This window comes from Cladophialophora psammophila (assembly GCF_000585535.1).
Source record: "Cladophialophora psammophila CBS 110553 chromosome Unknown aczJe-supercont1.8, whole genome shotgun sequence".
In the NCBI taxonomy this organism is placed as follows: domain Eukaryota; kingdom Fungi; phylum Ascomycota; class Eurotiomycetes; order Chaetothyriales; family Herpotrichiellaceae; genus Cladophialophora; species Cladophialophora psammophila.
In genome coordinates this window covers 878,168-905,743 of record NW_006912929.1, presented here as the reverse complement: position 1 = coordinate 905,743, position 27,576 = coordinate 878,168, and the positions used below count along the sequence as shown (strand labels likewise).

At 53.1% G+C, this 27,576-nt stretch overlaps 9 protein-coding genes across 9 annotated transcripts; 5 read left to right on the top strand and 4 right to left on the bottom strand.

Annotated features, from left to right (window-relative positions):
• Positions 1-1,399: 1,399 nt before the first annotated feature.
• Positions 1,400-3,215, bottom strand: A1O5_05965 (uncharacterized protein; the record flags this gene model as incomplete). Its single annotated transcript, XM_007746561.1, has 4 exons — positions 1,400-1,568; positions 1,720-2,321; positions 2,388-2,926; positions 2,996-3,215. The coding sequence occupies 4 exons, from the start codon at positions 3,213-3,215 to the stop codon at positions 1,400-1,402; spliced, it is 1,530 nt and encodes a 509-aa protein (XP_007744751.1).
• A 538-nt stretch (positions 3,216-3,753) lies between these two features.
• Positions 3,754-4,902, bottom strand: A1O5_05964 (uncharacterized protein; the record flags this gene model as incomplete). The annotated part of the gene is made up of 3 exons (XM_007746560.1): positions 3,754-3,990; positions 4,041-4,757; positions 4,828-4,902. 3 exons carry the CDS (start codon positions 4,900-4,902, stop codon positions 3,754-3,756), a joined length of 1,029 nt encoding a protein of 342 aa, XP_007744750.1.
• Positions 4,903-6,241: 1,339 nt separating this feature from the next.
• On the top strand, positions 6,242-7,474 carry A1O5_05963 (uncharacterized protein; the record flags this gene model as incomplete). The annotated part of the gene is made up of 1 exon (XM_007746559.1): positions 6,242-7,474. The coding sequence occupies one exon, from the start codon at positions 6,242-6,244 to the stop codon at positions 7,472-7,474; it is 1,233 nt and encodes a 410-aa protein (XP_007744749.1).
• Positions 7,475-8,318: 844 nt separating this feature from the next.
• Positions 8,319-10,183, top strand: A1O5_05962 (FACT complex subunit pob3; the record flags this gene model as incomplete). Its single annotated transcript, XM_007746558.1, has 4 exons — positions 8,319-8,409; positions 8,433-9,108; positions 9,171-9,810; positions 9,863-10,183. The coding sequence occupies 4 exons, from the start codon at positions 8,319-8,321 to the stop codon at positions 10,181-10,183; spliced, it is 1,728 nt and encodes a 575-aa protein (XP_007744748.1).
• Positions 10,184-11,305: 1,122 nt separating this feature from the next.
• A1O5_05961 (uncharacterized protein) lies at positions 11,306-12,018 on the top strand (the record flags this gene model as incomplete). Its single annotated transcript, XM_007746557.1, has 2 exons — positions 11,306-11,453; positions 11,507-12,018. 2 exons carry the CDS (start codon positions 11,306-11,308, stop codon positions 12,016-12,018), a joined length of 660 nt encoding a protein of 219 aa, XP_007744747.1.
• Positions 12,019-13,779: 1,761 nt separating this feature from the next.
• Positions 13,780-17,498, top strand: A1O5_05960 (uncharacterized protein; the record flags this gene model as incomplete). The annotated part of the gene is made up of 5 exons (XM_007746556.1): positions 13,780-14,069; positions 14,125-14,162; positions 14,218-14,250; positions 14,304-14,461; positions 14,511-17,498. 5 exons carry the CDS (start codon positions 13,780-13,782, stop codon positions 17,496-17,498), a joined length of 3,507 nt encoding a protein of 1,168 aa, XP_007744746.1.
• A 1,086-nt stretch (positions 17,499-18,584) lies between these two features.
• Positions 18,585-22,824, top strand: A1O5_05959 (uncharacterized protein; the record flags this gene model as incomplete). The annotated part of the gene is made up of 2 exons (XM_007746555.1): positions 18,585-19,062; positions 19,121-22,824. The coding sequence occupies 2 exons, from the start codon at positions 18,585-18,587 to the stop codon at positions 22,822-22,824; spliced, it is 4,182 nt and encodes a 1,393-aa protein (XP_007744745.1).
• A 433-nt stretch (positions 22,825-23,257) lies between these two features.
• On the bottom strand, positions 23,258-24,043 carry A1O5_05958 (uncharacterized protein; the record flags this gene model as incomplete). The annotated part of the gene is made up of 1 exon (XM_007746554.1): positions 23,258-24,043. The coding sequence occupies one exon, from the start codon at positions 24,041-24,043 to the stop codon at positions 23,258-23,260; it is 786 nt and encodes a 261-aa protein (XP_007744744.1).
• A 1,151-nt stretch (positions 24,044-25,194) lies between these two features.
• On the bottom strand, positions 25,195-27,115 carry A1O5_05957 (uncharacterized protein; the record flags this gene model as incomplete). The annotated part of the gene is made up of 4 exons (XM_007746553.1): positions 25,195-25,594; positions 25,748-26,549; positions 26,626-26,880; positions 26,995-27,115. 4 exons carry the CDS (start codon positions 27,113-27,115, stop codon positions 25,195-25,197), a joined length of 1,578 nt encoding a protein of 525 aa, XP_007744743.1.
• Between the last annotated feature and the right edge of the window lie 461 nt (positions 27,116-27,576).

The window sequence follows — 27,576 nt, the reverse complement described above, 5'->3', positions numbered from 1 at the left end:
TGAGGTTGGCAGAAGTGGTTCCGTGGCACAAAGGAGCTGGCTCGGTTGAAAGGGTAGGTCGTAATGGTCATTTAACGGAAACCGTGACCACCTGCGGCGTGCCTTGTCGCATAAACATCGTGCAATAACCAGCAGAACCGGCTGGATTGGATGAGGGTGGGCTTGATGGCACAACCAAACTCGAAGACAAGAGCCGTTGGACTGTCCCAAAGTTTCCCCCCCTAGAGGGGGCTTGCCGAAAGTGATGACGCTCGAAGCAAGGATACTGCAGGGTCCCTGGTACGTCCTTCGGCTCTAGATTCCTCGAGATTCTGGTGCCATCTCAACTGGTCCCATGGACCCCTTCCGCGTCTGGACATGTTTCTACCGAGTCCATGGTAAATGGCATTCATGACGTCTTTCTCAATCTTCCTGCCTGCTTGGTCGGCCGTGGCCAAGGAGTTTAGAGAATGGAATTCGACGGTTGGGGTTAGACATTGACGTCGTGGTCGTACCGCATATTGAAGGAGCCGTGTTTATCATAAGTTTTATCCAGCCAGCCGATGATTACAAACTGCCCAGGAGTTGCTTCGGTTTGATGAAGGCAGACAAGGAAGGGTATTCGACCCGCTTCCGGACCTGGTTGATATTCACGTCTGCGCCGCATCCAAGGAGCTGACCGTATTTCAGGCATTTGTTGGCATGATTTGTGAGGTATGTCTCTTCCCGTGGAAAGCCGATCCAGTTTGCCAAGAGGAGGATTATAGGTGGTGATTAGAGTCATGAGCCTCTGGTTGAGTCAATGCAGTTTCTTCGTCGTTTTTGAGATCGCCGTCGAGTCGAAGCAGAGAGGAACTGGTTGACTTATAATTCCACGGCCTCTTTTGAAGTTTGAGACCCTAAGAAACCACTCACGTGCTTGATTAGAGGCTGTCTCGTCCGGTTTGGGATATAGCTACCAGCAACACAGATTTCCATTGTCGTCAGTGTCGATGTTCTCCGTTGGCGCCGTCCCGCTGGCCATGACATTAGAATGCTATTTTGACGCTAATCTTTATAGTGACTAGCGTCGATCTAGCGCGATCCCGGCTCGTCCCGCAAGGAGCAATTGGCAAGGCGCTAGCGAACAAGAAAGTGTTAAAAGTCTTCGCTGATTGGTACGGGGGATCTGTTATTTTATTTCTCTCAAATCGTACCCGTGAATGTGGTGGGAGTTTGGTACCAACCGGAGGAGAGGATCAAACAACTCGAAACTTTTCGGTCGTTCCTTTCACTATGTTCCACTAGGGATGTATGTATTTCTTCTGTCCTGCTGCTGCGCTGCTGCTGCGCTCCTGCCGCACTCCGCCACAGAGGGTTCGTCTGATAAATGCTTGTTCCGGATATTTTCCGTGGCATTGCGTTCCATCGCGAGAGGGAACTACTCCTTCTCCAGCACCTTGACCCTAACACCATTACTGTCTAGTCTTGGACTCGGCAGGAAGAAATCATGCGCGAGCTCGACGTCCGTGATATCAGTGTCGTACAGCTCGAATCGGAAATTGCGGAAGACGGCGGCAAGGGTCATATAGAGCTCGGCGTGGGCGAGACTAGAACATCGAAATTAGCCATGCACCATCCGTGCAAAAAGCTATTGACAATATGGCTCCGGAGTCTATTAGGGCGGCACTGAAGGATACTCCAACAGATGATTTCTGGCTCCTCACAATGGAATGATAGGATAGGCCGGGTGGGACTTACTTGATCCCCAAACAACTCCTGGTCCCCTTCCCGAAACCGACAAAATATCTCTCCAGGCTACTTCCATCCTTCGTCTTGGGTGGATTGATCCATCTCTCGGGCTTGAACTCGCGCGGGTCTGGAAAGATATCTTCATCGTCATTCACATCAACGATGGTCATGGACACGGGCGTACGTGCCGGGATCACCCAATCTTTGTAGGCGAGGGGCTTATTGAACAGTCGGGGATTGCGTGTGGTCACGGCGTAGGATAGCCGAACAGCCTCGCGCACACAGCCGGTCAGGTAAGGCAACTTTTCGAGCTCGGACCAGGACAATGGAGCGGTCGGGTCGGGCATGGCAGACTCCAACTCAGCGCGAAGCTTGGCCAAAGTGTGGGGATTGTTGAGCAAGTGGAAGGTTGCCGTACTTAGCGCCCAGCCTGTAGTTGTCACACCAGCGGCGACAACAAGTTGTGCTTCATCTTGCAGGCGCCGCGTCTCTTTCTCAGACGGTGGCATGCTGCCAGAGATGAGTTCTTGGAAGACGGTCGGATGGCTGGACTCCTTTATCAAGTCATCCATTTTACCCTCTTTCATGGCGGTGATTTGCTTGCGGAAGTCCTGTCGACAGAGACTTCCCGTGAGTTCCTGTCCGTGTGTCTAGAGTACTAGGGAGGTTTGACGTACAGCTTGCATTCGAAAAACAAGAGCATAAAGTGGCTCGATCTTGACAAGGACCGATTCAGGCAGCATGAACAGTAATTTGGGCACCCAGGGACACTGAAGCGAGAGGTGGCCGCTGATACTGGCTGCCATGAACGGCTCGTGCAGCGTCTTCTCGAAATTAGGCAGCTTCAAGTGGTCGTAGGTCATTGAGAAGCAATATTCCATCACCACATCGCCGGTCAGTGCCATGAAAGCGCGATTGATAGGCAGAATTCTCCCTTCTGTTCGGAACTCACGGAGCCGGTCGAGAAGGAGACTGATCTTCTCCCTGATGATGGTTTGTAGGTCGACAATCCGGGCGCGAGAGAATAGAGGGTTGAGCGCACCACGGCGGATCCGATGCAATTCGTCAGGCCCGGTTGTGAAGACCGATGTGTCGCAGCCAAAGCGGCCAGCCATCCAATCATACTTGTCGACTCGACCAGCTTTCGCGTACAACGTGTCATAGAACTGGGAGTCTTGAATGTGAATTTCATCGGGAACGATGCGGACGATTGGCCCTTGATGAATGAATGGTTCAGCAGGTCGACCGACGGCGGTGGATCAGCCACAGCTGGGCATGAACTGACCATATCGCTTGTGGTATTCTTGGACTTTGAACGTGAATTGTCCCTTTTTCACCACTTCATAGTAGAACTCATGCCATCTGCTGATTGCCGCATATTTGGGTCCAGGGAACTTCGCCAAAGGGTGAAAGTAGAGCCGGTAGATGACCAAGCCACCGAGATAGGCAATGTATGCGACCAGGAGACTCGTAACAGGGTACGATAAAATCCAGGAGAACGCCATTTCTGTTGCTCTATGTCTGTCTAGAGTTCTAGACAGCAATCAGTTCGAGACGAACATGAGAATTCAAAATCGTCGTGGGGATATAGCCTCAGGTATAGACTGGAAGGATGCTCTTCGACGGTGGTATCCTCCGAAGCGGGGATTCTCAACGGCTGGCAAAGGCTGCATACGATTTGGCGATGGGGCATGGGATGGTTGCATGATGGAAACAAGGGAAGACACACTTATGCAACACCCTGCATCCGCGAGAAGGTCGAGAGTGGAGATGGTCGACTCCACGCGGGCGGTGATTGGCAGGATGCTGCGAGAGAGCGTAGCAGCCCTTCATGCATCGGCCTGCATTGGGCTTCATTTGGTGCGCGGAACGAGACCAATGTAGGCGGAAAGTAGGTCTGCGAGCTGATCAAGCCAGCCAACTCCTGGCCACGTGTCTCACCATCTCTCGGCTCGAGGGAAGCCCATTCTTGTGACAATGCAGGCTTGTCCTCTCGCTTGGATTTGGTGTCTGGGGGTCTCTGCCACTCTCTGCCTGTGCTTGCTATCTAATCGGCTTCCGGCCGTATACGAAATGCCATCGTAGATAAAGATGAAGACTTTTGTCTCGAAATTCCTTCTTCACCAGCGCCATCGTGACCTGTGTCCGTTCCATGCTGTGACCGAGAATGCGGGTATAGTAAGCAAGCATGAAGGAAGGTATGCTCTGTATCATCTGCACTCTCATCAATCTGCCAATCTCCTTCAATTTTGGGTCCGTCGCCCAGGAACCGATGGGTATCTGGAGAGAGAAATCAGTGGCATTCGACACGTGTATCTTTGACAGCTTACCTTACGAATCGTCTCGGAAACTGCCTCGAACCCAGCATCAATCATCCACTGCCGGTGTAAGTGCGCAATGTTCAATCGCTTCCCAAACATGACGCTGGCTCTGTCAACCTCGCGGATCCATTCGGAACATCCAGGAGCCCTGTCCATTCCGCCATCGTCGCTATTGATCCAGCATTCATGATCTTGCATCTCCATCCACCCCCCTGGCTCGAGGTTATCGTAGGCCTGCGCATAGAACTTTGGCCAGTCCGCAATGCCTCCGCACAAGGCGCGTCCATGGATGAAATCGAATCTCTCCGACTCTGTGAAAACCCAGTCGCTCTCTGCGTCGTCGATGTAGAATTGAACGTTTGGGGGGACCCAATCTGGTTGAATGGGCGATAAATCCGTGCCAACCACAAGCGCCATCGGATATCGATCAGCCATTTCAATAGCCCAGATGCCGGTGCCGGTCCCAACGTCCAGAACACGGCGCGGCTCCCCAGGTAAAGGCGCAGTGAACAACTCTCCTCCCAGGACCATTTTAAAAAGATGATGTAAAAGGTCAAGACGGTCTTGTTCCTCGGCGTCATTTGGGATTGGATACTCGCCGTCTCGGAATGCATGATACGTGCGGCCATTTTCGTATCGATGGTTGTAGATTGATGATCGGAGTGATTGGCTCAGCACGGTCTGAGATTCATCGCCGAAGGCAGAGTCAATGTCGTCTGAGGATGCCTAGAGAAAGCTGCGTTAAGAGTTCAATCACCAACTTCTCACGATGGTCAGAGGAAGCTCCGTCCCTTACATTCGAGGCGTCTTCAGCACTAACATGATCATCTTCTCGCGCAACGGTGGACGCGTCTTGATAATCGAGGGCCATGTTATTGTTATGGGTCGCCGTTATGCTTCATGGTTCAGATCAGGACCCAGTCCCCTTGAAAAGCAAAACAACGCCTGCTTTAAGGCTTCTCCTTGACAGGCACTGGCGGCTGTGAAAATGCTGGGTGGAATGTGATGAAAATGACCCCACGCCATTGACTGAGCAGGTGAACGGCAAGGTAGCTAGAACAGACACCTGAACGTAGCCGATGCAGTCATGGCGCAGATCAATAGGCTGATAGGCACCTCCAAGGCACCTCCAAGGCACCTCGTACCTATGCGAAGGAGGGTTTGGGTAGTGACTTAGCGTCTAATGCTGTACATTAGGTGGTCTTGGAGCCTTGGTCGGAAAAGGCTGCCGCACGGGCATCGCCAGTGGCGTCACAAGCAACTAGACAAAAAGAAACGGGCACTGACGGGTGGCTTCCCTTCCGCACCATCCCGTCAAGCATGTTCTCCTGCTGGAAGATGGGAAATGCCAGGTGCTGGAGTCAGAGCCTAGGTAGGTCCCAAGAAATAGCTGTGCTCTGTACTTCTCCAAGTGAGAGTACGGAGTACCAACATAGTATGTGCGCAAAATCTAAGAAAGTGGTCACTTCGCTGTCATCGGATCCTCTTAGGTTATATATAAGGTGCAGCGGGTTCCCTGTGTCTGGCTGTGCCACTGATTTTCCGTACGGGAATCGATGCCATGATAAATCAAACAGAGGGAAAAGAGTTCCGTAGTCCAAGCCAGGTGGAATATCAGCAGCAAAACCGTTGTCTGACCTCGGCACCAATGGGAGTAAGGGCTTGTAAGGGCTTGTAAGGGCAATGATAATAGGTGCAGATGTTCTGTCAGACCAAATAAATACCAGCCCCATGCTCAAAAGGTTTCAGGCCCTGCCCCCCCCCCCCATTTGATCCTTTCAGCCCTGTTTTGCCCTGTCTAACGTCCTCGGCGTCGTCGACCTTCACCATTGAATTTGTTGGTGAGTGCATCTTTGTGCTGTCCCAATGCCAAACTCCTATCCACATGTGAGTTCCCAATGGCCAGGCCTGGACGTGAATGTCAAGCGCTGCCGCTCCTGCATCATGTTGGGGCAAATCCGCACACTGTGATGAAGCCTGAAGTGCAAGAAGCCACTGGTCAAGATGTGCAATACGCCTTCCGCGTGCTATCAATTGATTGTGATGCATACGTTAGCTATGGAATATGAGTTGGACTTCTTGGACCTTCATCCTATCATTATCATTGTGTGAACTCGCCCAAACACCTTGCATACCGTGTTGGGCCGTATAATATATGATTTTAAATTGCATCTCATGCTCCATCCTTGTCTTCATCCGCTGCATCAAAGATGTCGACTCCTCGACCAGGGCGATCAAATTTGACCCAGCTGCCTGACACAAGCCTTCAGTTGAGTCGCCCTGTTGCTGCGATAGAGATTACGAGCCTCCGCTACGAGTTCTTCGAGACTACCCGCAAGCTATTGCAACACACGGTATTTGCCCTCCTCCTGGCAATCAGACTGTACATGCTGCCTCTTCTTTTCATCTCCTACAAACTCTCGGCACATGACGACCCTTGGTACCCTGCAATCTGGAATCCCGTCCTACTGCCCGGGCGGGCATTAGCCGATGTCAACCGATGTCGCCAGCGAAGTAGCAGTATGAAGATTGGAAAAGCATGGACCAGTGTCAGAGATGGAATCTTCGCTCCTGTCAAAATATTCCGAAGCCTGTATTCGTTGGGGAAAATGATCGGCGAAGACCCAAATAGCCTCCAGCCGGACCTGTTCCCTCAGCTGGATCCTACGACGGGCAGCGGGATTGATGACCAAAGCAAGGATGAAGATAGTGTAGGAGAACAAAGCACAGAATCCACGGACTCTCCACTCGAGGCACCGGCTAGTGCGTCGCAGATATATCATGCGGCACTACTCAGCGGTGGCACCCTCGACGACATGCTCGCAACCTTTGAAACCGACGGAGACAGCCAAGCAGTGGGCTTCAATCGCGTTGTGATTCGCCGCGATCCAAAGGCCTGTCTCTCTGTCGAGCAGCTTGATGCAATGAGTCAATGGAAGCGGCAACGGTGCCGCACTCCGAGCGTTCGATCTACCCCCGAGGCAGTGCTTGGTGCTGGAAAGGCGGGCGGATATTTTCCAAGCCGTGCTGTTCTCTCAGGTCCACGGAACTTTCAACAGCCTAGGATGCCCGACAGGCAAGCCAGCGTGCGCCGAGTCCAGCTCCAAGGCGAGCCTCAAGCAGACAATCAGTTACCCAAGAACAGCCCTGGATCCCCTACATCCACTCGCACGTGTCACCTTCCTGAGACGCCGCAACCGGACGGCCATGGGGACTCTAGTGCATTGGATCGCTGTCCTACATTTGTTCGGCGCCATGCTCAAAGCCGTCTCCCGAGACGATCAGTAACCGGGGATAAACGGGCTCTTGCCAGGCTGAAAGAAAGAGGCGCAATGTCAACTCCAGTGCTACCTGTATCTCCGCTGACGCCGCCACCTAAGCGGGTCCGGCTGCAACGAAGGGTTCGACCGAAGGCAAGCGTGTTGAAAGCTTCGAACATCTGAACCACGAAGCGCGAAGCGCGAAATCTGGTCTCACGTGAAGAGCATGGAGTCTAGAACTGAAGACATCCGGTAAAGCCTTGCAGGCAAGGCAAGGAGCTATCTTTTAGCGGGAGGAACAGAATAGCTTATGGTAGGGGCGACGGGTTCATAGATCAGCGGGTACCAGCAGCATTCATAAGCAAGGGCGTCTGAACGAAAGCATCCTGTGTGCCTTTGTTGTCTAGTCTCATCAAGACTGGTTCAACGTCCTGTTCGCAATCAAATTGACAGACATGCTGTTGCAAAGGAGATCTATTGCGGCTGAAAGGAGAGTTCGAGTCCGGTGCCTCTGTGTGATATCCAAAAAAGTGTCCACCGCTATCAGACAGTTCCATGTGCGGAAAGAGTGGACGGATGACATTTTTGATGATCATCCATCGATAGTGCCGTGACAGTTAAATTCAGTAGACATGATAGATCTAGTTTCGAAGAGGGCAAGATGAGCACTGTGGACTTGCAGAGGTGAGAGCAGGGTGAGTGGCAGTGTTGGTGGAAGATGGTGGTGATAAGCGCCACGTGAGTTCCGCGCAGAAATTCCACTTCTGCTTGAGGTCACTCCCTGGTCACTCTCACGCGTGTGGCGCGCTTTGGTTTCAACCATCTCTCATGCATTTATGTACCTTCAGCGTATAAACCCTTCACGTCGCCTTGAGGTTATTCGGTAGTCGGCCACACGGGCTTCTCATCCAGACTATTTGTTTTCGACAATTCCTTCCTCGAGAACCGTCTCCTCCCAAAAGCCTCATCCTCGTCTCGCGAACCTTTCGAATTCCTCCCTGGTGCCGCAGGTGGCAGCGCTCCTAGAATGTTAGTCATATCCTCTCACGGCGCGGGAATGAGTGTAACAAAATTGATAGGGAGAACTTTGAGAACATTTATCTCGATTTGTCGAAACAGTACGGTCGATGTCGTCTAGCAGAGAGTGGACTCGGTTGGAAGCCAAGCGGAGCCAGTGAACCCTTCACTTTAGACAGCAACCAGATCGGCGCGGCGCAATGGAGTCGAGCAGCAAAAGGCTACGAACTGAAAATCATCACCCGCGATGCCGCCGTCATTCAGCTTGACGGATTCGAACAAGACGACTTCGACCGTGTGGCGAAAGCTTTCAAGATCTGGTATGGCATCAATGTGGAGAACAAGGAACATGCGTTGCGAGGGTGGAATTGGGGGAAGGCAGAATTTGGAAGAGCAGAGCTGGCCTTCAATGTCCAAAACAGACCAGCGTTTGAGATACCCTACTCAGAAATTTCGAATACGAATTTGGCGGGCAAGAATGAGATTGCTGTCGAGTTCAACCTTGGCCCAGACGGGCCTCAGAATGGTGCAAATGGCCACAAGCCAGGGAGCACGAAGAATCGAGGCCACAAAGCAGCTGCAGGCCGGGACGAACTTGTTGAGATGCGATTCTATATCCCCGGCACAGTGTCCAAGAAAGAAGTGAGTGGGCAGGAGGGCAGCGGCGCTGAAGAGGAAGATGAAGAGGAGCAAAATGCTGCCAACTTGTTTTATGAGACCTTGATGGATAAGGCAGAAATCGGAGACGTCGCTGGAGCTACATTCGCAACCTTTCAGGACATATTGCATCTCACTCCCAGGTACGACCAAGCCCTGTTTCTGACGTGCCACTTGCAATTGCCATACTGACCCTGTTTTCTAGAGGACGTTTCGACATCGACATGTACGAGAATTCTTTCCGCTTGCGCGGCAAGACATACGATTACAAGATCCAATACCAATCCATCAAGAAGTTCTTCATCTTGCCCAAAAACGATGAAATGCACACGCTCATCACTCTTGGTCTCGACCCTCCGCTCCGGCAAGGCCAGACGAGATATCCTTTCATCGTGATGCAGCTAAAATTGGACGACGAAGTGAATCTGGATCTGAACATGACGGAGGAGCTACTAGAAACCAAGTACAAGGACAAACTGGACGCACATTACGAGGCCCCCATTCACCATGTCATTGCCAAGGTCTTCAAGGGACTGTCGGGCAAGAAAATCATCATGCCCTCGAAAGACTTTGTCAGCCATCATAATATGAATGGGGTTAAGTGCTCCATCAAAGCCAACGAAGGCTTACTTTTCTGCTTGGACAAGAGCTTCATGTTCGTGCCCAAGCCCGCCACTTACGTCCCGATCGACTCGATACAAAGCATTACCATGTCGCGGGTTGGAGGAGCTTTAGCAGCAAGTCGAACATTTGATATTACCATGACCTTGAAGGGGGGTCAAGGAGAGCACCAATTCAGTAATATCAACCGTGAGGAGCAACAGCCTCTGGAGGCGTTCTTCCAGGTGGGCAATTCTCGTTTTCTGTTGCCGCTACTTGGGCTAATTGCAGTTACAGGCAAAGGGCATCCGGTTTAAGAACGAGATGCTGGACGATTCATCAACGTTATTGAAAGCTGCCCTAGAAGACCAGGACCTCGCTTCGTCAGATGAGGATGAGGATGCTGGAGTGAATCGCGGTTCTGCAGACGAGGACGATGAGTCACCAGATGAGGATTTCCAGGCTGAATCGGAAAGCGACGTTGCTGAAGAGTACGATTCGGCCCACGAGAGTGATGGTAGTGATGCTGGTAGCGATGTGGACATGGCTGAAGCTGATGGCGCCAGTGAGGACGAAGAGTTAGATGAGCGACCGCCGAAGAAGAAGGCAAAGAAATAGCGGCATGGCTCTAGTATTGACCAACTCAGGAGAACGAGCTGGAGACCAACTTGGGTTTTGTATCAACGCCGAGCAAAAGCGGAACCTGTAATCATATTGGCTTGAAATGATGATGCGCGAGTCTCGCATTTTCCCAGAGACACTTCCTACATACCTAGTACATGATTGTTGCTAACATAGTAATTGCTGGGGGAGACCAGTATGGAGAGAACCAACGAGATATCAGTCGGGGTCAACAACGGATACGTGAACCACAAGCGAGTGGGAAGAAATCGCCTGAGACACTAAGCGAGAACCAGTGAAGTGAGTATAATAGCTCGGGCAGATAGCGGTTTTGAGAATCGTCGCGGAAATGCAAGCACGATTGATGCTCGAGGCTTTCTGTGGCCTGATCGAGACCACTGGGCTATTCACTTAGCCGCGGCCTTGCTATCGAAACCTTCTTGCCAAAGAAAAGCGCTCTGGAAGTCCAAGGTCACACCCAGTGAGGTAGAGTGAGCCGACTGAAAGTAAATCGGATGCGCCAAGGCGTGAGCAAGCCCGTGAATTCCGACGCCTTGCCGTCTTCTTGGCGCAGCGACATCACACGACTCCTGGGTATTTATGTACCAGTAAGTCGGCTTTTGTGGTTCTGCACGTGATTTTCCCTATCTTGCCACGTGATCGAGGCAACTCCAGTACTTGTTACAAGTACACGAAACATGAACATTTGACGAGGTGCCAAGATATTATCGGATCGGACTTACGATGATCCGAATCGATTTCCTAAAGCAGCGGGATTTCCAGCATTTAAGAAGTCGAGGGTGCCTGTCGGTAAACCTGCCAGTGCGTTGCAGACAACGCAAACCGAGCGACCATGGCGTCGCAAAAAAGCGCCAAATCAAAGTCCTCTGGGACTCTGAGGAGTCGCACAGGGTGCCAGACTTGCCGCGCACGCAAGCTGAAATGCGACGAGGTAAGAGGGCCTTGCCTTCTTTGTTGTTGATGATGATGACTGACTGATCGCGAAATTCAAGGCGAAGCCAATCTGCGGACAATGTCTGAAGTCGCACCGCGACTGTGTGCGCTCCGAACGTGAGTCGCTGCCACCGGGATGATGAAATGAAATCCAGATTTACTGATATGCTTGAGATAGCGATCACCTTCAGACACCATCAGAACTCGAGTTTTGGCAAGGACGGCCAGGAACATTCACTGGACAGTTTCTTCAAGTACAGCCAGACATATAGTGAGGAAGATCTGAAGTCGTTTCTGCCAGTGCCACAACAATGTTTGTACCTTCCACCTAGCATCTGCGACAACGAGACTGACTACTTTTTTCAGTAACTTGGATCCATGTCTCTGACCCGACCGCAGACGACGCAAGTGTCGCCACGCCACCTCCTCCTTCTCACACTCCTACCACGTCTGATACGGTTCAGCAAGTCGCAGCACATACTCTAGAAGCCCTGTCAACCGCAGCAGCTGATCAGACCACCCATCCGCCTCAGGGCACTGCGTACTACACGACAGCAAATCCTGCAACAGAATACCATCCAGAATATGGATTCGTGCAAACTGAACCTGGTGGCCCGACAAGTGGTGGTCTCTCCAGAAACATTCACTATTATCTCAGCAGCTCGTCTCCCCAGAACCAGACAGACACATCCCTGATCGACCCAAATCTCGAGTCCACCGTGACGACTACCGCTCCAGAAGGCGAGCAACTGGACATGGCGCGTGATGAAAAACCGCAGGGCGCGGATAAAGATCAGAAAGAACAAGAGGACAGCTTGACTGACTCGGATACAAGAGTTGCTATGGCGCTCAGAACTTTTAATGAACTCCAAGCTTAGGTTTCAAGGGGGATGCTAGTGACGACGCACAGGCCGTGACAAACATGTCATGAGAGAGCCATGGTCAAGTCAGCATGAAGATATTGAGTGACGAATTTCATTCTGGGAGCGACGGGATAGCAGGCGTTGGAGAGCACTATGGAGCTTGGACGAAACGAAAGAACCGTCTAACGATCCAGGCACAGAAACTCCGCTGAGTTGGAGTTTGTCCTAGAAAGGATGTGTCAACCCATTTGGAGGCGGCTAAGGACTGTACTACTAGCTTTCGAGCAAATGGAGTGGTCAACTTCAGGCCCAGCCATAGGCAGGGTGAATTTCAATGTTTTCTCCTTGTGCTCCGTGCTTTCAAATAGTATTTGTTCCGCCCCTGTCATGCGAGGGCGAAGGAGGAGTCAATCCGCAAACCAGACAAGCTCCACCCAGAAGGAAGGCCATGGACGCGGAGTCTAGCTCGCTCCTATGCAGGAGACACAAGAAGGTCATGCATGTCTCGCCGGTGAGTGCCGAGACACGTATACTTCGCCCTGGCAAGTTCTTGGGTACGCCCAGTTAAAACCCAACAGCAAAGGAGTCGACTGCAACGACTGGCTGATGGCTCCTGAGCCAGCGTTTCCCGTCAAGGGAGGTGTCAACGAAGGCACGCAAAAGGCGGAGCTAGGATCGAACGAGGCACTTTTCATGTACAAGTACGCCGTATCTGCCGAACCGTGTACGTCTGCACCGTCAATCATCCAAGAGGCTGAGCAGATTCCGGGGTGGTTAGCCCCCGAAGGCCGCGCAAGCCACTTTTGACAGCACGTTTCTGATGGTTCGTACGACAAGGGAAAGCGAGGAGGGAAACCCGGCAGGATCTGGTCGCTAAGAACTCGGCTCAATCTTCTTGGGCGGATGATTTCATGATGTACCGGGTACCCAGTAGCTTGAGCTTGGGCGATGAGTGGAGGAGGGGCGCCAGATCTCCAAATTGGCCTGCGTAGCCTTGGGTAGCTCAACTATTGAGAAGTTTCGTTATTTGGAGACGTCATCAGCGGCAGACGAGGCCTCGCCCAAGCCGCAGCGAAACTGGGAACTCCGAGAGAAGAGTGACGCTTTCTAGCTGATCTGGACTGCTTGGTTTTGCCTGATTGTGCTCTAGTTTGAGCAGAGAAGCCGGCGCATCGTGGTGAGAAGCGTTTGATGAAGGCCCTGGAGGCTGGAGGGACCCTCTGGGTGCCCACTTAACCATCTGTTTAGTTAAAACAGCGCCCAAAAAACGAAGCCAAAAAGTTGAACCACTGCGACACGGATACCACCCACACCATCTGGGCACACACCACACACCACCTGCGCCCCCCAGATCACCCAAACCCACCCCAGCAGTACATCTCGTCGTTGTTTCCACTTCCTTTTTCTAACTCCTTCATTTTGTTCATTGACCGCTTGCTCGAGGCAGCTGTCATTTTGTTCTCTCACTTCCTGTATATCCACTGCCATCCGCAGGGCTCCAGACCCGGCCCTTTACCAACCGCTGACCACGTTTCTCTTGGGTGCACACTCCACCATGGCAAGCTGAAAGATACTTTGGTTTTTCCCTGAGGAGGCAAACGCAGGCAGGAGTGTGCTGGTGAGGACAACAGACAGCTACTTGTCACAAATTGCAAGCTGCACGGTCCCCCTTTGCTCCTTCCTTGTTGGCCGTGACTGTCTGCGCGGTAGGGTGAGTCCCAGGCCCGAGCGGCAGGTGCAAGTGCCATTAGGCCCAATACCGACAACATCGTCAATATGGGCCGCTTTCGCAACCTCTCCGAGAGCTTCAAGGCTGCGGCGTTCAGTAATTCGACCATCTCGATTCCTTCGCTCTCCAAGACCTCTTCCACCGGCCAGACCCAAATCATCGACAAGGACTCGCCGTCACCCGCACGGTACCAGGAGTCACCAACGCCCACCGAAACCCCTCGCACCACCCCTCGGACAGACCGGGTTGCATCTCGCCCGGCATCCATGGTATACACGCCTCCATCAATGGAATTGGAAAGAGAAAATCACATCGAGGAGTTGAAACCAGTATTCAGGTGTGCAAACTGGGGGCCCTGTTATATGAGGCCCTAGTGCTGACGTTCCCACTAGCTTTCTCTCGAGCCATAGCAATAAGCTCTATCAAGAAGGTACCTTTTGATTACTTGTAAGATCAACTGTCCTGATGCTGATCATGTCATGCAGGGTACTTTCTCAAATTGAACGATCTTGACACTCGTGAGTGCCTCCAAACCCTCCCAATCCACACCCATTGATTAACCGGTCACAAGACGGGAGACCCAACGCGGATCGCAACTGGACTGAATGTTTCGCTCAGCTGGTGGGCACCGTGCTTTCGCTGTGGGATGCAGCTGCTTTGGATGCGGCCGGTCAAGATGGAGAAGTTGCTCCCACCTTTATCAACTTGGCGGATGCCTCCATTAAAATGGTACGGCAGCCAGACTTGCATGGTCGGCCTGATGCTGAGTGATTGGCAGATTGAGACTCTCCCTACACGGAACCCCGACGTTCAGCCTCTGCAGAATGTCCTGTCGATATCGACGGCGGGCAAGAATCGGTATTTGCTGCATTTTAACTCGCTGCATTCTCTGACGCAGTGGACGTCTGGCATCCGACTCGCAATGTTTGAACATGCCTCGCTTCAGGAATTGTATACAGGGTCTTTGATTGCTGGCAAAGGAAAGTCATTGAACAACATCAGGACGATCATGGAACGAACAAAGTTCAAGACGGAAGATTGGGCGCGTGTTCGATTTGGCGCTGGCACTCCATGGAGACGATGCTGGTGTGTGATAGAGCCTCCCGACGAGAAAGAGTGGCAAAGGTCCAACAAGTCTCTGAAGAAGAAATCGGCGTACGACCGACCCGCACTTCCTAAAGGGGTCATCAAATTCTATGACACCAAGAAGACAAAAAAGGCTCTGCCTATTGCGACCATTACCGATGCTTATTCTGTATATGCCATCTATCCCCAGTCGAAACCGTTGATTGACCAGTCGACCCTTGTCAAGGTCGAGGGTCGCATCACAATACATTCGAAACCAGAATCCAAGACTGAAGGCTTTGTCTTCGTAATGCCCGAGGTGCATCCAGCAGTCTCAGGCTTCGAAATGATGCTTCGTTGGCTTTTTCCAGTGTACGATATTTACCACCTTTATGGTCGCCCTCAGCGATTGATCGCCGACACGTGGGATACCCGGGGTCTCATGTTTGCGATGCCACGGGACCGGCGATACGGTTACTTGGACATCATTGATGTTGCCGCTCTTATACACTCTCAAGGGAGTGGAAAATGGAGCGAGCGAGAGTGGCGGAGACAGCTGAAAGAGGCAACCTCCAAGCGCATGTCAATGACGACGCAAAATCGTTCGAGCAGCAATTTGGAGAACAGGCGGCCAAATCGTACCTTTTCCGAGTCGAGGCAAGGCGTGCGCTACGATGATACCGATTCAGTCCATTCACCGCCGCCTTCTCGACACCAGCATAATCAATCAACTGATGCAGTGTTTGCTTCCCCCAAGAAAGCCGTTACAACTCCAGTGAACGTCGGATATCTTTCACCCGGGCAAAATCACCATTCGAGGTCTGTGTCAGAATCTGTTGCATACATGTCGCCAATCCAGAATCGTCGCCAACGCGAAAACTACAATCCATCCAGATTGTCCGCCGAATATACAGACATGGAGCCTATCCAACCTCCTCCAGCTCCTCCAGCTCACCGAAACCCATTCAAGAACAACATCATACATGGTGAAATCGAAACATTGGACAGCCGGTGCAGCTCGGACAGCGACAGTCAAGGGCCCCGGACTCATCCGGAAGATGTTCAAGAAGATGTGAGGGAAGCAACACCACCAGCACCAGTGGTAGCTCCTCCAGATATGCAGCATCAACACAGTGATGTCCCACAGAGGCGACCGGACGCGCGATCTGACTTGAGACGTGAGAAAAGCCGCATGTCAAATGGAACATTGTCTCAGATTGTCGATGTGAATAGACTCGCGAGCGGTGGGGCGGCGGGGCATGCAGCGTTGGTGGCGTGGAATAATGGCCGACAAGGCGAGAATCAGGGGCTTCGAGGGGTAAATGAGACCCCTCGCGACGAAGAAATATCTGCTAATCAACCTGTGTCTCAAGAAGTGGTAGCAGAAGGTGCTTATATGCAAAACCCTGCTGATGTCAGACCAGAATATGCTCGACTACCCTCTGAGCATTCAATAGCTCCAAAACCGATTCATCGAAAACCGGTCCCGACAACACACTCGACTCTCTTAGCGCCATCAAACCGTTCTCAATCACCCAACAGCATGTCGAAGTATTCTGCCTCCAGCTATGACAGGGCACCAAGTAGTTCGCCGGACTACGACAGCGTTCCCGAAGACGATGATCCTCCAGTCCTCCACCGAAAGATTAGGACAGGCGTCCTGAAAACAGTTGGAGATCCTCAACTAGCTAGTGGCACTCCGCAGGACTCGGCGAAGATCGACATACCTGTTGTAGACTTCGGCATGACCTTTACACCAAGCCTGACTCCAGGCCACAGTCGCCCTCCCACCGCTTCTGGAATCACCGGACGACAGTCGCCATTTGATCGGCCCCCGACGGCTCCTGCAACCCCACTACCTATATCTCCCCAAGATGAGCGAGCATCTCCAGCGAACTTAAGTCCTAGCGACGAGCAAAGTTCACCCTTCGCAGACAGAAACAGTCCCAAAGGGAATCACTCCCGGTCTTCGAGCTATGCCTGGCATCCTGGAACGTCTTTGGCGAGGCACAACTCTGTAGGAGGCTTGACGGCAGAGGAGTTTGTCCAACAACGCGCCGTCGCTGCTCGGATGCCACAGGGTTATGTCCCTCACCGGAGCGTTTCGTACAGCAAGGTTGAGCAGTCTCCGAACAAACTGCAGAAGAAGCGAGATTCGATGCTCAGATCCAGCTCGAGACTTTCATTGTTAGGGGATCACTCGTCTCATTTATCGGCTCGGGAGCAGGAACATGTTGCAAAGATGACGGGCGGTCCATTAATTCAAGTAATTGAGGGAAACAAGACACCAGACCCGTCAGTCGGGCTGATCGGTGCGATCGAAGCACGGGAGCAGGAAAAGAGAAACATCAAAGAAGGGGTTGCTGGCCACATGGTCCAGGAGGCTATTGCCCAAAGGCAGGCGGCGGAGCGTACCTACGGAATGCAGCATTATCCTAATCACAACACGCCCACCGACATCAGACAAAGTGGGCAATGGATCAATTCCCAAGCACCTGCGTACTGGGGAGGTGCCGTGCCGCAACAGGCGCAGCAAGCCTGGGCGAATCAGCCAGCATGGCAGTATCAACAACGGGCCCAAACACAGCAGCTGCAACAGATGCAACAGATGCAGCAGCTGCAGCAGCAGCAGCAGAATCAGATGTATAGCGCGAGCCTCAGTGGTTATCACGCGCCACCTGGCGGCCATGGGTCTCGATAGACGGTCAATGCTAGGGAATCAGGTGTGAATTTTGCATTGCAAGCGACTGGTTTTGGCATCAATGAGCATCGGGAGATACACCTGCACACAGCACTTATCTGGGGTGGCATTGAATGATAAGAAGGTCCCGAGATATAGGAGCTCCTTCCACAAATGGTCAAGGTCAAGCTAGAGGCAGGTTGGAGAATAATGATAATGATGCATGCATTGGCCGAGTATGGAGTACCAAGTACGAGGTACACCTAATACAATCCTACAGGCCCGCCCCAGATTTGGACAAGCGAAAGAGACTAAGGAGGGTCGGGGTATCATTGTATGTACCGAGTACGGAGTACCTCCCTAGGTAATAATATGCGCGTGCCTGCGCCTGCATGATCCTAGGCAAAAGTTCCTGATCAAATTCAAGGGGCTGGAGAGTTTGGGGGGTCGAGCAATTCACCTGAGAGATGAAGCACGTGGCAGGGGTGCAGTTCCAGTAGCTCTGGCTTAATGAAGGAAAGCGAGGGGAGCACCGCTGGGCTACCAGGATGTCCGCGTAGCAACTGGCCTATAGGTGGAGTTTTTGGCCCAGAGAGCCCAAGGGGGGAAGGGGGGTTCCCCTACAAGCAGCTAGCACACTGGCGGTGGCACCGGGCTGAGGCCCTGGGCCTGGGCAGCTGCTGCCCGCACCGGAATACGATCATGGCCCTCCGGTGACCATCTCCTCCAACAGTTCCAAGGACATCACCTCCATAGTGCATTTTCATGCCAACTTTATCTCACATTCACTACCCTGTCCTCCCCCAAGTACAATACCACCGCGGACTCTCTACGCTCTTTTCAGTCGCTTCCTCTTAGTCTCTTGTGTCTCCGCGTCCAACATACTCACGACTAGACTCTATCTCACAGTCGCAGCTGGCCTGCTGACTGAGAATTCGGGGCCTCCCGTCTAAGCAAGGCAATTTCTGGATCTCTCTTGTCCGCGTACGCCCTCGTCCGTTGTCCGATACTCCCTGCGACCGACCTCCGTTTACTCTGCACGAGACAATCGCTGCAGCCATTACAGTCGCCATGGTCTAAACTACATTCTCGTCCATACTTTACACCATGCCATTGCGGACTCTACTGCCGTCGAAACCTGCATCAGGTCCTGCTCACCGGAGACACGGCAGTATCGTCGAAGATCCCCCCTCGACTTCGGCGAGCAGCAATGTGCCGTCCACTTGCACTCGCAGTCGTGGAAGCTCACTGAAGAGACTGAGTTTGAGTCTGTCGCGAACAAACGAAGAACCTTTCCCTCCATTCTTGACGCAGGAGCCCGATAGACTTCCTTCCCACGAACTCTCCGTCCAGCCTGATGTACCCTCCCACCAAGCTGACCCGCCCAAAAGTGCCAGCACTCCGGCCACCAGATCCTCCACGCGAGATGAAGGAGAAGGAAGAAATGGCCTTCAAAATGACCTCGGTTCCGGCCCTCTGCCCAAGCCTCAAAGGCTGTCACTCTTAGGATTGAGGCATGCGTCAGATCCACAACTATCGACCAGATTCAAGAACGAGGAAATCAGCCCTTCGAACGAAGCCCCACGTATGTGTTCTTTCTTTTATTTTTGACGAACTGGTCGCTGAATTTTCTTATTGTGCAGCTCCCAAAATCATCACAACTGCGCCTACGACAAACGAATTCGACGAACCTACCCAGAAGCCATCCAAACGAAAATTGTTTGCTCGAGCGCCAAGTCCCTTTCGGAAGAGTCGCAGCTTTAGACAGACCGTTTTGGATCCTTTGAAAGGTACAACTACTGAGGACGCGCAGGCTGAGCAGGGGAACTTGTTGAAGGCCGGAATGCTCAAAGAATCCACATCCTTTGAGCGCCTTCCGCGGCCAAAGACAGGACATTCTGGAGTGGCACCACCTGCATACGGTGATGAGTCTTCGTCCTCGCTTGCAATCCCCGTTACAAGACTTTCGGAATCGTCTCGATCTGATGACAGTTCTGGCGACCACCACGTCTACGCGAAGACTACCACTACACACACTATTTCTACCACCACCACATTCTTCAAACTCAAGAGGCGGAAGAAGAATAAGGGCCCGCTTTTTCCCTTACCTGAAAAGTTCGTGACGCCAGCCTCGGGTCGAACCACCAGCTCGCACACTCCTCAGGAGTCGCTGATCGGGAGAAAATCCATGTCACCGAGCAGGAGATCAAACACAGCGGTCAGATTTGATACTGAGCCTGGCCGACATGGCTCGGCAGTTCCTTCACCAACTCGTTCTGCTGTGGCACTTACCAATGCTCCATTTGGGTCACCTGGAGCCACGATTGTACGGCAAGACTCCAATTGGTCCACGCACTCAGGCCATTCCACCCCGTCAGTGACACTTGTGCCTCCTCGAGTATCAGGCAGAGGAAGGTCGTCGACCTTGAGTTCGCTAGGGAAATCGACTGAGAGGCTATCTGACACCGGTCCCCAGCCAGCATCAACGCGGACATCAACCTCGACGAGTGGCAGAAGAAGCTTTGGCGACTTGTTGTCTCTTCCTCACCGACTACGGCAGAATTCCGCACCACCGACACGCCCTGGTGCCGGTTCCAGCCCAGGGACTCCAGGCTCAAAGTCCAACTCTCTACATATACCACGAGAGCCAGAACCGGAACGGGTATATCCCAAGCGAGAGGATGGCGACACACCGGCCAGTTACCTGGAGAAGCTCGAAGCCGCAGTTCCAAGGAGTGCGATGGCATCTATTCTTTGCAAGAGCGCAGATGACTTCTCCAAAACTTGCTTGCGCAAGTATATGCGGGGCTTTTCCTATTTTGGTGATTCCGTTGACATGGCGATCCGGAAAATGTTGATGGAGGTAGAGTTGCCCAAGGAGACTCAACAGATCGATCGACTACTAGCGGGGTTCGCGGACAGATACTACGAATGCAACCCGGGGATTTTCTCTTCCACCGACGAAGCGGCCTTTGTTGCGTTCTCCATCCTTCTCCTCCACTCGGATACGCACAATAAGAACAACAAGCGGAAGATGCAGAAACAAGATTACGTCAAGAATACCCGACAAGGCCCGGTGCAGATCTCGAGTGACATTTTGGACTGCTTCTACGACAACGTGTGCTACACACCTTTCATCCATTTCGAGGACGAGGTCGCCGTTAACAGTCATCGCCTATCAGTGCCCAAGCCGAAAAGAAGCCTGATCAAGACCAGAAGCCTCGAAAGCCTCCGCGGCCCTGTCGACCCATACACTCTAATCTTGGACAACAAGCTGGACGTCTTGCGGCCGTCTCTGAAAGATGTCATGGATACAGAGGACTGTTATTGTTCCACAGGGACGTCCGGTGTTCTCGAAACCGATCATCATCACAAGGCCTTTGTCAACTCGGCTGTGTTGCAAATTGTGTCTGCACGGTCTAGGCCGGACGCTTTTTTGTCCCAAGCTACCATTAGCAACCCCGGTGAAGCGCAAGCTGGTCTGGTCAGTATCAAGGTTGCCAAAGTGGGGTTGCTCTGGCGCAAGGACCCAAAGAAGAAGAAGGCAAAGCGCCCATGGCAGGAATGGGGGGCGATTCTGACCGATTCGAAGCTCTACTTCTTCAAAGATGTGGGGTGGGTCAAAAAGCTGATTTCGCAATACGACGCTCATTCGAAGTCGGCCAGCAGATCTGCTCCCCTCGTCTTCAAACCGCCCCTGACTTCTTTCGAGCCTGATGCGCTGATGTCTATGGATGACGCCGTGGCGCTGCTGGATTCGAGTTACAAGAAACACAAGAATGCCTTTGTGTTCATCAAGCACGGTGGTTTTGAAGAGATCTTCCTGGCTAACAGCGAGGTTGAGATGAACGACTGGATCGGCAAACTCAACTATGCAGCCACTTTCCGCACCGCCGGGGTGAGGATGCGTGGGCTCCTGGGTTCCAATTATGAAGGCCGCCATCTACTTCGAAAAGACTCCGATTTCTCAACCAAGAGTGGAGACACTCCGCAGAAAGACAAGAAAGTCGACCCTCAAATGGCGTGGGAGATCATGTTCTACCGCCGGCAGCTGATCAATGAGAAAATCAGCGATTTCGACGAGAGGATTGCCGTGGCCCAAAAGGAACTCGACAATCTTCTCCGCAATGCGCGTCACTTGCTGATCTTGCTCCCCATTCAGCAGAAGACACGGGAATTCCTTGTGTTAGCTGCTGGCCGTATGTCTGCCAAGTTGAAATGGACTAGGGTCGAGCTTTGGAGAACGAGGACTCACCGAGAGATTCTCTCCAAAGACCTAGAAGAGGAGGGCGCCACTGCCTTCCCTGCCCCCAAAGCGTCGTTGACCTCGACGCCTCAAAAGACCACCCCTCTAAAGACGGGCCAAGCCGATCTCGGTCGAACCATTACAGACACTAGCCACGTGACCTTGTCACCAATCAGTGCTACTTCTTCGAGACCGTCCAACATCATCGATAAACTCAGGACGTCAGAAAATGTCAGTATGCGGACTGAGCAAAGCACGGTTGATCTTCCATCAGCCACAAGCCCGTCTCTGTCCGGAGAGCAGTCTCTGTCAAGACACGAAAGCATTCAAGATTCGCACAGTCTCTCACACCAAGTGTCTACCACCAGTTCTCGTCACAGTCGAGATAGAGACCGACTCGCGCGCGGGGCGGATGATTCTGAGGAACGCGTCTTACGAGAAGCAGGGTTGATGCATGTCGATGGTAATGTCGCCCGCGATAGGAGGCCCGATACCAGCGAGTCGGAAAGGGATCGAGTTGGCGCAATGGCGAGTGCAGTCGAGCCTTCGTCTAAGACTGGAAGTGTCCGCCGAAGCCTTCAGCGCAGTTTGCGTGAATCTCATCACCACCATCACCACCATCTTCACCAATCCCCTAGTGTCCATCGCCATAAGAAGGGTAAGGAGTCGAGTTCCAGTGTGGCCGCGACAGAGGATGGAGGCAAGTCGGTCCACGGTGAAGCTGAGGAACTGAAGCGAGGCACAGGCAGTTTCATCCTGCATGGCAAGAAGGCTAGCGTCATTACCATGTCTCCAGAGTGGCAGCACATGTCCAACGAGGAGAGGTTGAAGTTGAGGAAGGCCGAACGAGAAAATGAAGAGGCGGTTGATGACAAGGCTCCCGTATCAACAACGCCCTACAATCGAGACGCCACCCTGGATTCGGCGAGCCATGCTTCTTCGACACACGCAGAGGAATGGGATGAACGGTTTGGGTCGCCAAACTCGAGCCGGAAGCAAAGCTTTGCGACTACCACAGGGGAACAGTTTGTGGATGCGGAAACCGGCGAGGGCGATGGCCCAGTAGAAGTGGCAGGTGAGGTGCGAGTTGAGAAGTCTTGAGACATGGCCGAGGAACGACTTTCGCCGGTTACGGAAAGGGACCCTGGCTTTTAGGGAGGGGCCGGGCGGTGGATGATTGTTACGACTAACGGATCACGTTCAAAGGGCATGACTTAGAGAAATGGGAATACAAAATGCAGGACGTTGGCCATGTAAGGTTTATTGCGGGGGCATCTGGAGCCGACGAGATGGGATAGATGAGCATTAAATGCAGAGAGACTCTTTGCTGCTTTGATTTGAATGGGAAAAAGTGTTTTATTCTTAGTTGTATTCTTCAAAGGCCTTGTCTGATGGACCCATGAACTTGGTGCCATGTCCTCTCTTATATACTGGGTACTCCCTCCCATGTGCTCGTTGCTCCGGGCCGAAACATTCCAAGTCGGTGCCATCGGACTCTGGATGATCATTGGGGGGCCCCCTCTCCCTATCCCTATCAAACCTCGGGCTCACTAGGCGTCCCCTCGGGTACGTCCTCGCCAGCACTCCTGCGCAGAAAGGCCACCGTCTCCTCGACCCTGCTGAGGAAGGGACTATGGCCGCAGCCTTGCAGGACCTCTGTGCGGATTGGCAAGACGGCATCGTCGGCGGCGCGTATACGGGCGACGATGCGCTCCTGAGTGGCGAACTTCATGGCGCGGTCGTCGGTGGCCATGAGGAAGTGTATGGGTAAAGCCGTGTACGCGCTGAAGGTGCAGGTGTCGAACAGCGCGTGGCTGGACATGGGGTTGAGCAGGGCCGACCACCGTTCGCTCTCCGCCGCGGGGAGGAGGTCGTGGTAGAAGAGGTGCGCGGGCGGCGGGGCGAGGATGTCCGGCACGGTTGGACGCTCGCGCTGCTCCGTGTCCACGACGCTCGTGCCCGCCGGGATGACGAACGAGGTGATGGCCGCGATGGCCACGACGGCCGTTGTGTGTCCTCCGGCCGCGGCGCGGCTCTGGCGGTCGAGGCCCCTGACGGCGCCCGAGGCGGGTATGCCGCCGTAGCTGTGCGGGACGACGATGACGTCGGCGCCTCCGTCGAGTTCGTCCAGGATGGCTTGTCGCACGGCTGCGGCGTCCTCGTGGTGGTCTGGCACGATCTCGGTGGGCGCCTTGTGCACTGACGGCAGCGCGGGCGCGACGGCCCTGTAGCCGTGCTGGTTGAGGGCCGTCATCAGCGGCTCAAAGTGGGCTGGTCGATGCCATGCGCCGTGGACGATGACGAAGGTTGGTTTCGGCATTGATGTTGCTTTCCTTCTTGTTGCCTCCTGGTTGTTGCTGTTACTGTTGCTGCTGCGACACTGTCTGTTGTGCCCTGTAGTCTTTGCGTTTCTTTCCTGGTTTTATCCGCCTTCTCTCTCTGTCTCTTTTTCTCTTTTTCGCCTTTTCTCCCTATTCTCCCTCCCTTCCTCTCTCTGCCTTCTCTCTCTTGCACCCTCTTTCTATCTTCTAAAGTAGTTTTTTTGGGCGGGAAAGAAGGCGAGAGCAAGAAAGAAAGCGTAGAAATAGAACGAGGAGGAGAAGGATTACTAGAAAAAGAGAGAGAAGAGAAAAGAGAAAGATCCTCTTCGTATATGCGCGTACGCAAGACTTACGTTGTACCCACGCTGTTACGCTGTTACGCCATCACGCTGACACTCTTGTCCTCGCCCTCGGCCTCGTTCTCAAGAGAAGGGCGGCGACACAGAAGCGTGCACGAGCATGATCCACCCTTCTCGCCTGAGGCCTGATGACAAATGCAACTACAAGGAACGCAAGTCCCCGGCGAAAAGTTAAAAAGAAGGGGGCCATATTATTTATTAAGGGGGAAGGGACGGGGGAAGGGAAGGGGGCCTGAAGAGAGGAAAGAAAGAAAACCAAGGAGGAAAATGATTAATAATAGAGAGAGAGAGAGAGAGAGAGAGAAAACAAATGATAGGAAACTCCTGCTGAGGGTAATTCTGCTGATACTCCATTATATGCGTACATGCCACCTCTGGTAAATACATCACTACAGCAGTACTTTTGCACACCGTCGGGTCTCAGGACTTATATACTCCGTCTCCGCGACATGTGGAGAGATCGCTCGCTATGTACCGGTCCTTTGCACCACCCACCAGAGGGTAACTGAGGAATAAGGCACAGGGCACCCGGCACAGGGGAAAGGGAGATAATTTGGACTTTGCGAGTTTTGCGAGAGGATTTATAGAAAGAACACAGAAGGAAAAGAGTTTAGATGGGGCTTTCACAGCTACTGCAGCTACTGCTGCTGCTGCTGCTACCGCCGCCCGGCCGCACAATATCACAATATCATCCTCTTTGGAGACCAGCATCCGCGTGAGCATCAACATCAGCGTCAGTGTCAGCGTCATTTCCTAACCTAAAAAAGAACTTCAATCACCTAGGCGTCATATCACAGCGTATGCACCTCGTCAAGCGGATCCCTCTCTCTGCCTGCCTCCCAGATCTTATCCACGAGCGCCCTTCTCTCATCACCGCGAGGTTTCAGATCAAACACAAACGGTTTTGGTTGGACGTTGAAGCCCGCCGTGTAGTCATACAGCGGGACCTCAACACCAGGACGCTTGGAGATGTGCGCAGCCCACGCGATCCGTGCGACCAGCAGGTGCAAAGAGTTTTCGGCGATGTTCATCCCCGGGCAGATGCGTCGGCCGAACCCGAAGCACGAGTAGTTTTGCAAGTTGGGGAACTTTTCCAAAGGCTCCCGGTACGTCGGGTAGCCTGGCTCCAGCCAGCGGGACGGGTTGAAGGTTTCTGGGTCTGGGTACAGTTCTGGGTCGCGGTGGATGGCCCTATCGGGATTTGATAAAGAGTGCCTGTTAGTAACTCTCATACCTTTTGCTGCGGCTTTGAGCCTGCTGGAAGTGGGAGGCGGGAGGTTGGAGGCGGAAAGAGAGGGTAGAGAGGGGGGACAGAAAAGAAGAGAAAAGCCAAAAAATTCTCACCATTGGTTTGGATGGATGTTGGTCCCTGCAGGCAAGAAATACCCATTGTACACATCATCCTTGATCAACTCGTGCGGCACGCCTCCCGCAGTCACCGGGCGCCAGCGGAGCACTTCTTTGATCACAGCCCGACATGTCGGTAAAGAGGGGATGTCGCCGTAGTCTGGCACGCGGTGGTCGCCAACCACCTCGTCGACCTCCTGCTGGATCTTCTTCTGCCATTCGGGCCAGTGACACATACAGAGGATGAAGGACATCATGGCGGCAGCGGTGGTGCCGGCTCCGGCTTCAAAGAGCGTGCCGATAACATAGGCGGCCTCGTCGTCCGACAGGCCGAACTCTGCCTGCCGTTCGAGGAACGTCTTGGAGAAGCACCGCGGACCCTTGCCGGAGCGCATCTTGTCCCTGACTTCCAGAAGCAGGCCGCGGAACACGTTGATCTCGAACTCGTGCAGCCGCGCCGCTTCGCGCTTGAACGGCGCTAGCCAACTAGGCAGGTACATCAGGATCGGGAATGTGTCCACCAGGTATGCCCCAGGGGACGCAACCCGCTCGACGGTGTGGACGATCTTGAGGATGTCGCGCACGTAGACCTCGTCGCCCGTCTCGACCATCTTGCCGTAGCACAACCGCATGACCACAGCCGCGGCGTATCTTTCAAAGAGCTGTTCGTATTTCTCTGGCGTTCGAAGCAGGTCGTACAACAGCCGCTCCGACTCGTAAATCTGCACGGGCTGGTAAGAGGTGGCCGACGCGTGCATCGTCATATTGTGCATCACTTTACGTCCCCGTCGCCATAGCTCTGTATCCCGCCCTTCGTCAGTCTCTAGCATGGCCTGGGGTTGTGTGGTTATCAGGCGGGAAATGTTGAGACGCACCTCCGTAAGGCAAGAACAGAGGTCTCAGGTCCCGTGACATCAGCCTCGCAGCCATGGGCAACTGTTCCCGAGATGAGTACAGATTGCCTCGCTCCCGCAAGAGGTCGTTGGCGATCTTCTCGGTCGACACCATGACGAGATTCCGGCCGAAGATGGAGATGCGGTAGATGGGACCATATTGATCGGCCCAGGCTTTGAATTTCAACCACGAGTGCTGCGGCGGGATGTCTAGGAGATTTCCCACAATCGGCTTGCCTGTTACACGATCTACCGTTAGATACATACGTCGATACGTTATTGGCCTTTGGGAGACAAGGACAGAAACAGAACAGGACCAGAGCAGACCAGGAGACACCGGGGTCGACTTACCCTTTGGGCCGGGCGGCAATTTCGCATTGGAAGGGATTTTCGACCGGTTGGAATAATGCTGGATGAAAATGCCCACCAGCAAGAGGACAACAGTGCCGGCTGCGAAGAGTAAAGAGGCCATCCCGTTCCTGCTGCTGCTGCTGTTGTTGTTGTTGTTGTTGTTTGACCCCGGTCGAGAGGGTTTAGAGGAGGCATGTTTTGCTCGGTTATATATGCTTTCTTCCTCGTATATGGGGCTGATGCATGAGGTTGATTCACCATGTTTTCCCTCTTCCAAGTTTAGCTTGTTGCTTTACTCTGCTCCTCGGCCACCCCCAGGCGCCCTATTGGAGTCTTCGGTAAGCAAACATGCGGGGATCAAAACTTATGCACCATTAGCGCAATAACTCCGCACCATAAGGAAGGTTGTTGTTTATCCAGGGCAGATCTTGGTCAATCCACAACGTCATTGGTGCGAGCAATCTCCCTTTCCCTGGTTTCCTTTTCACCATGCATCTCTTCCGGGGGCCGGCGACAATCAGACAGAGTCCCAGTCCTCAAAGGGCTGCCTTCTAATGATCTCAGGTTTGTGTTCGCTCCTGT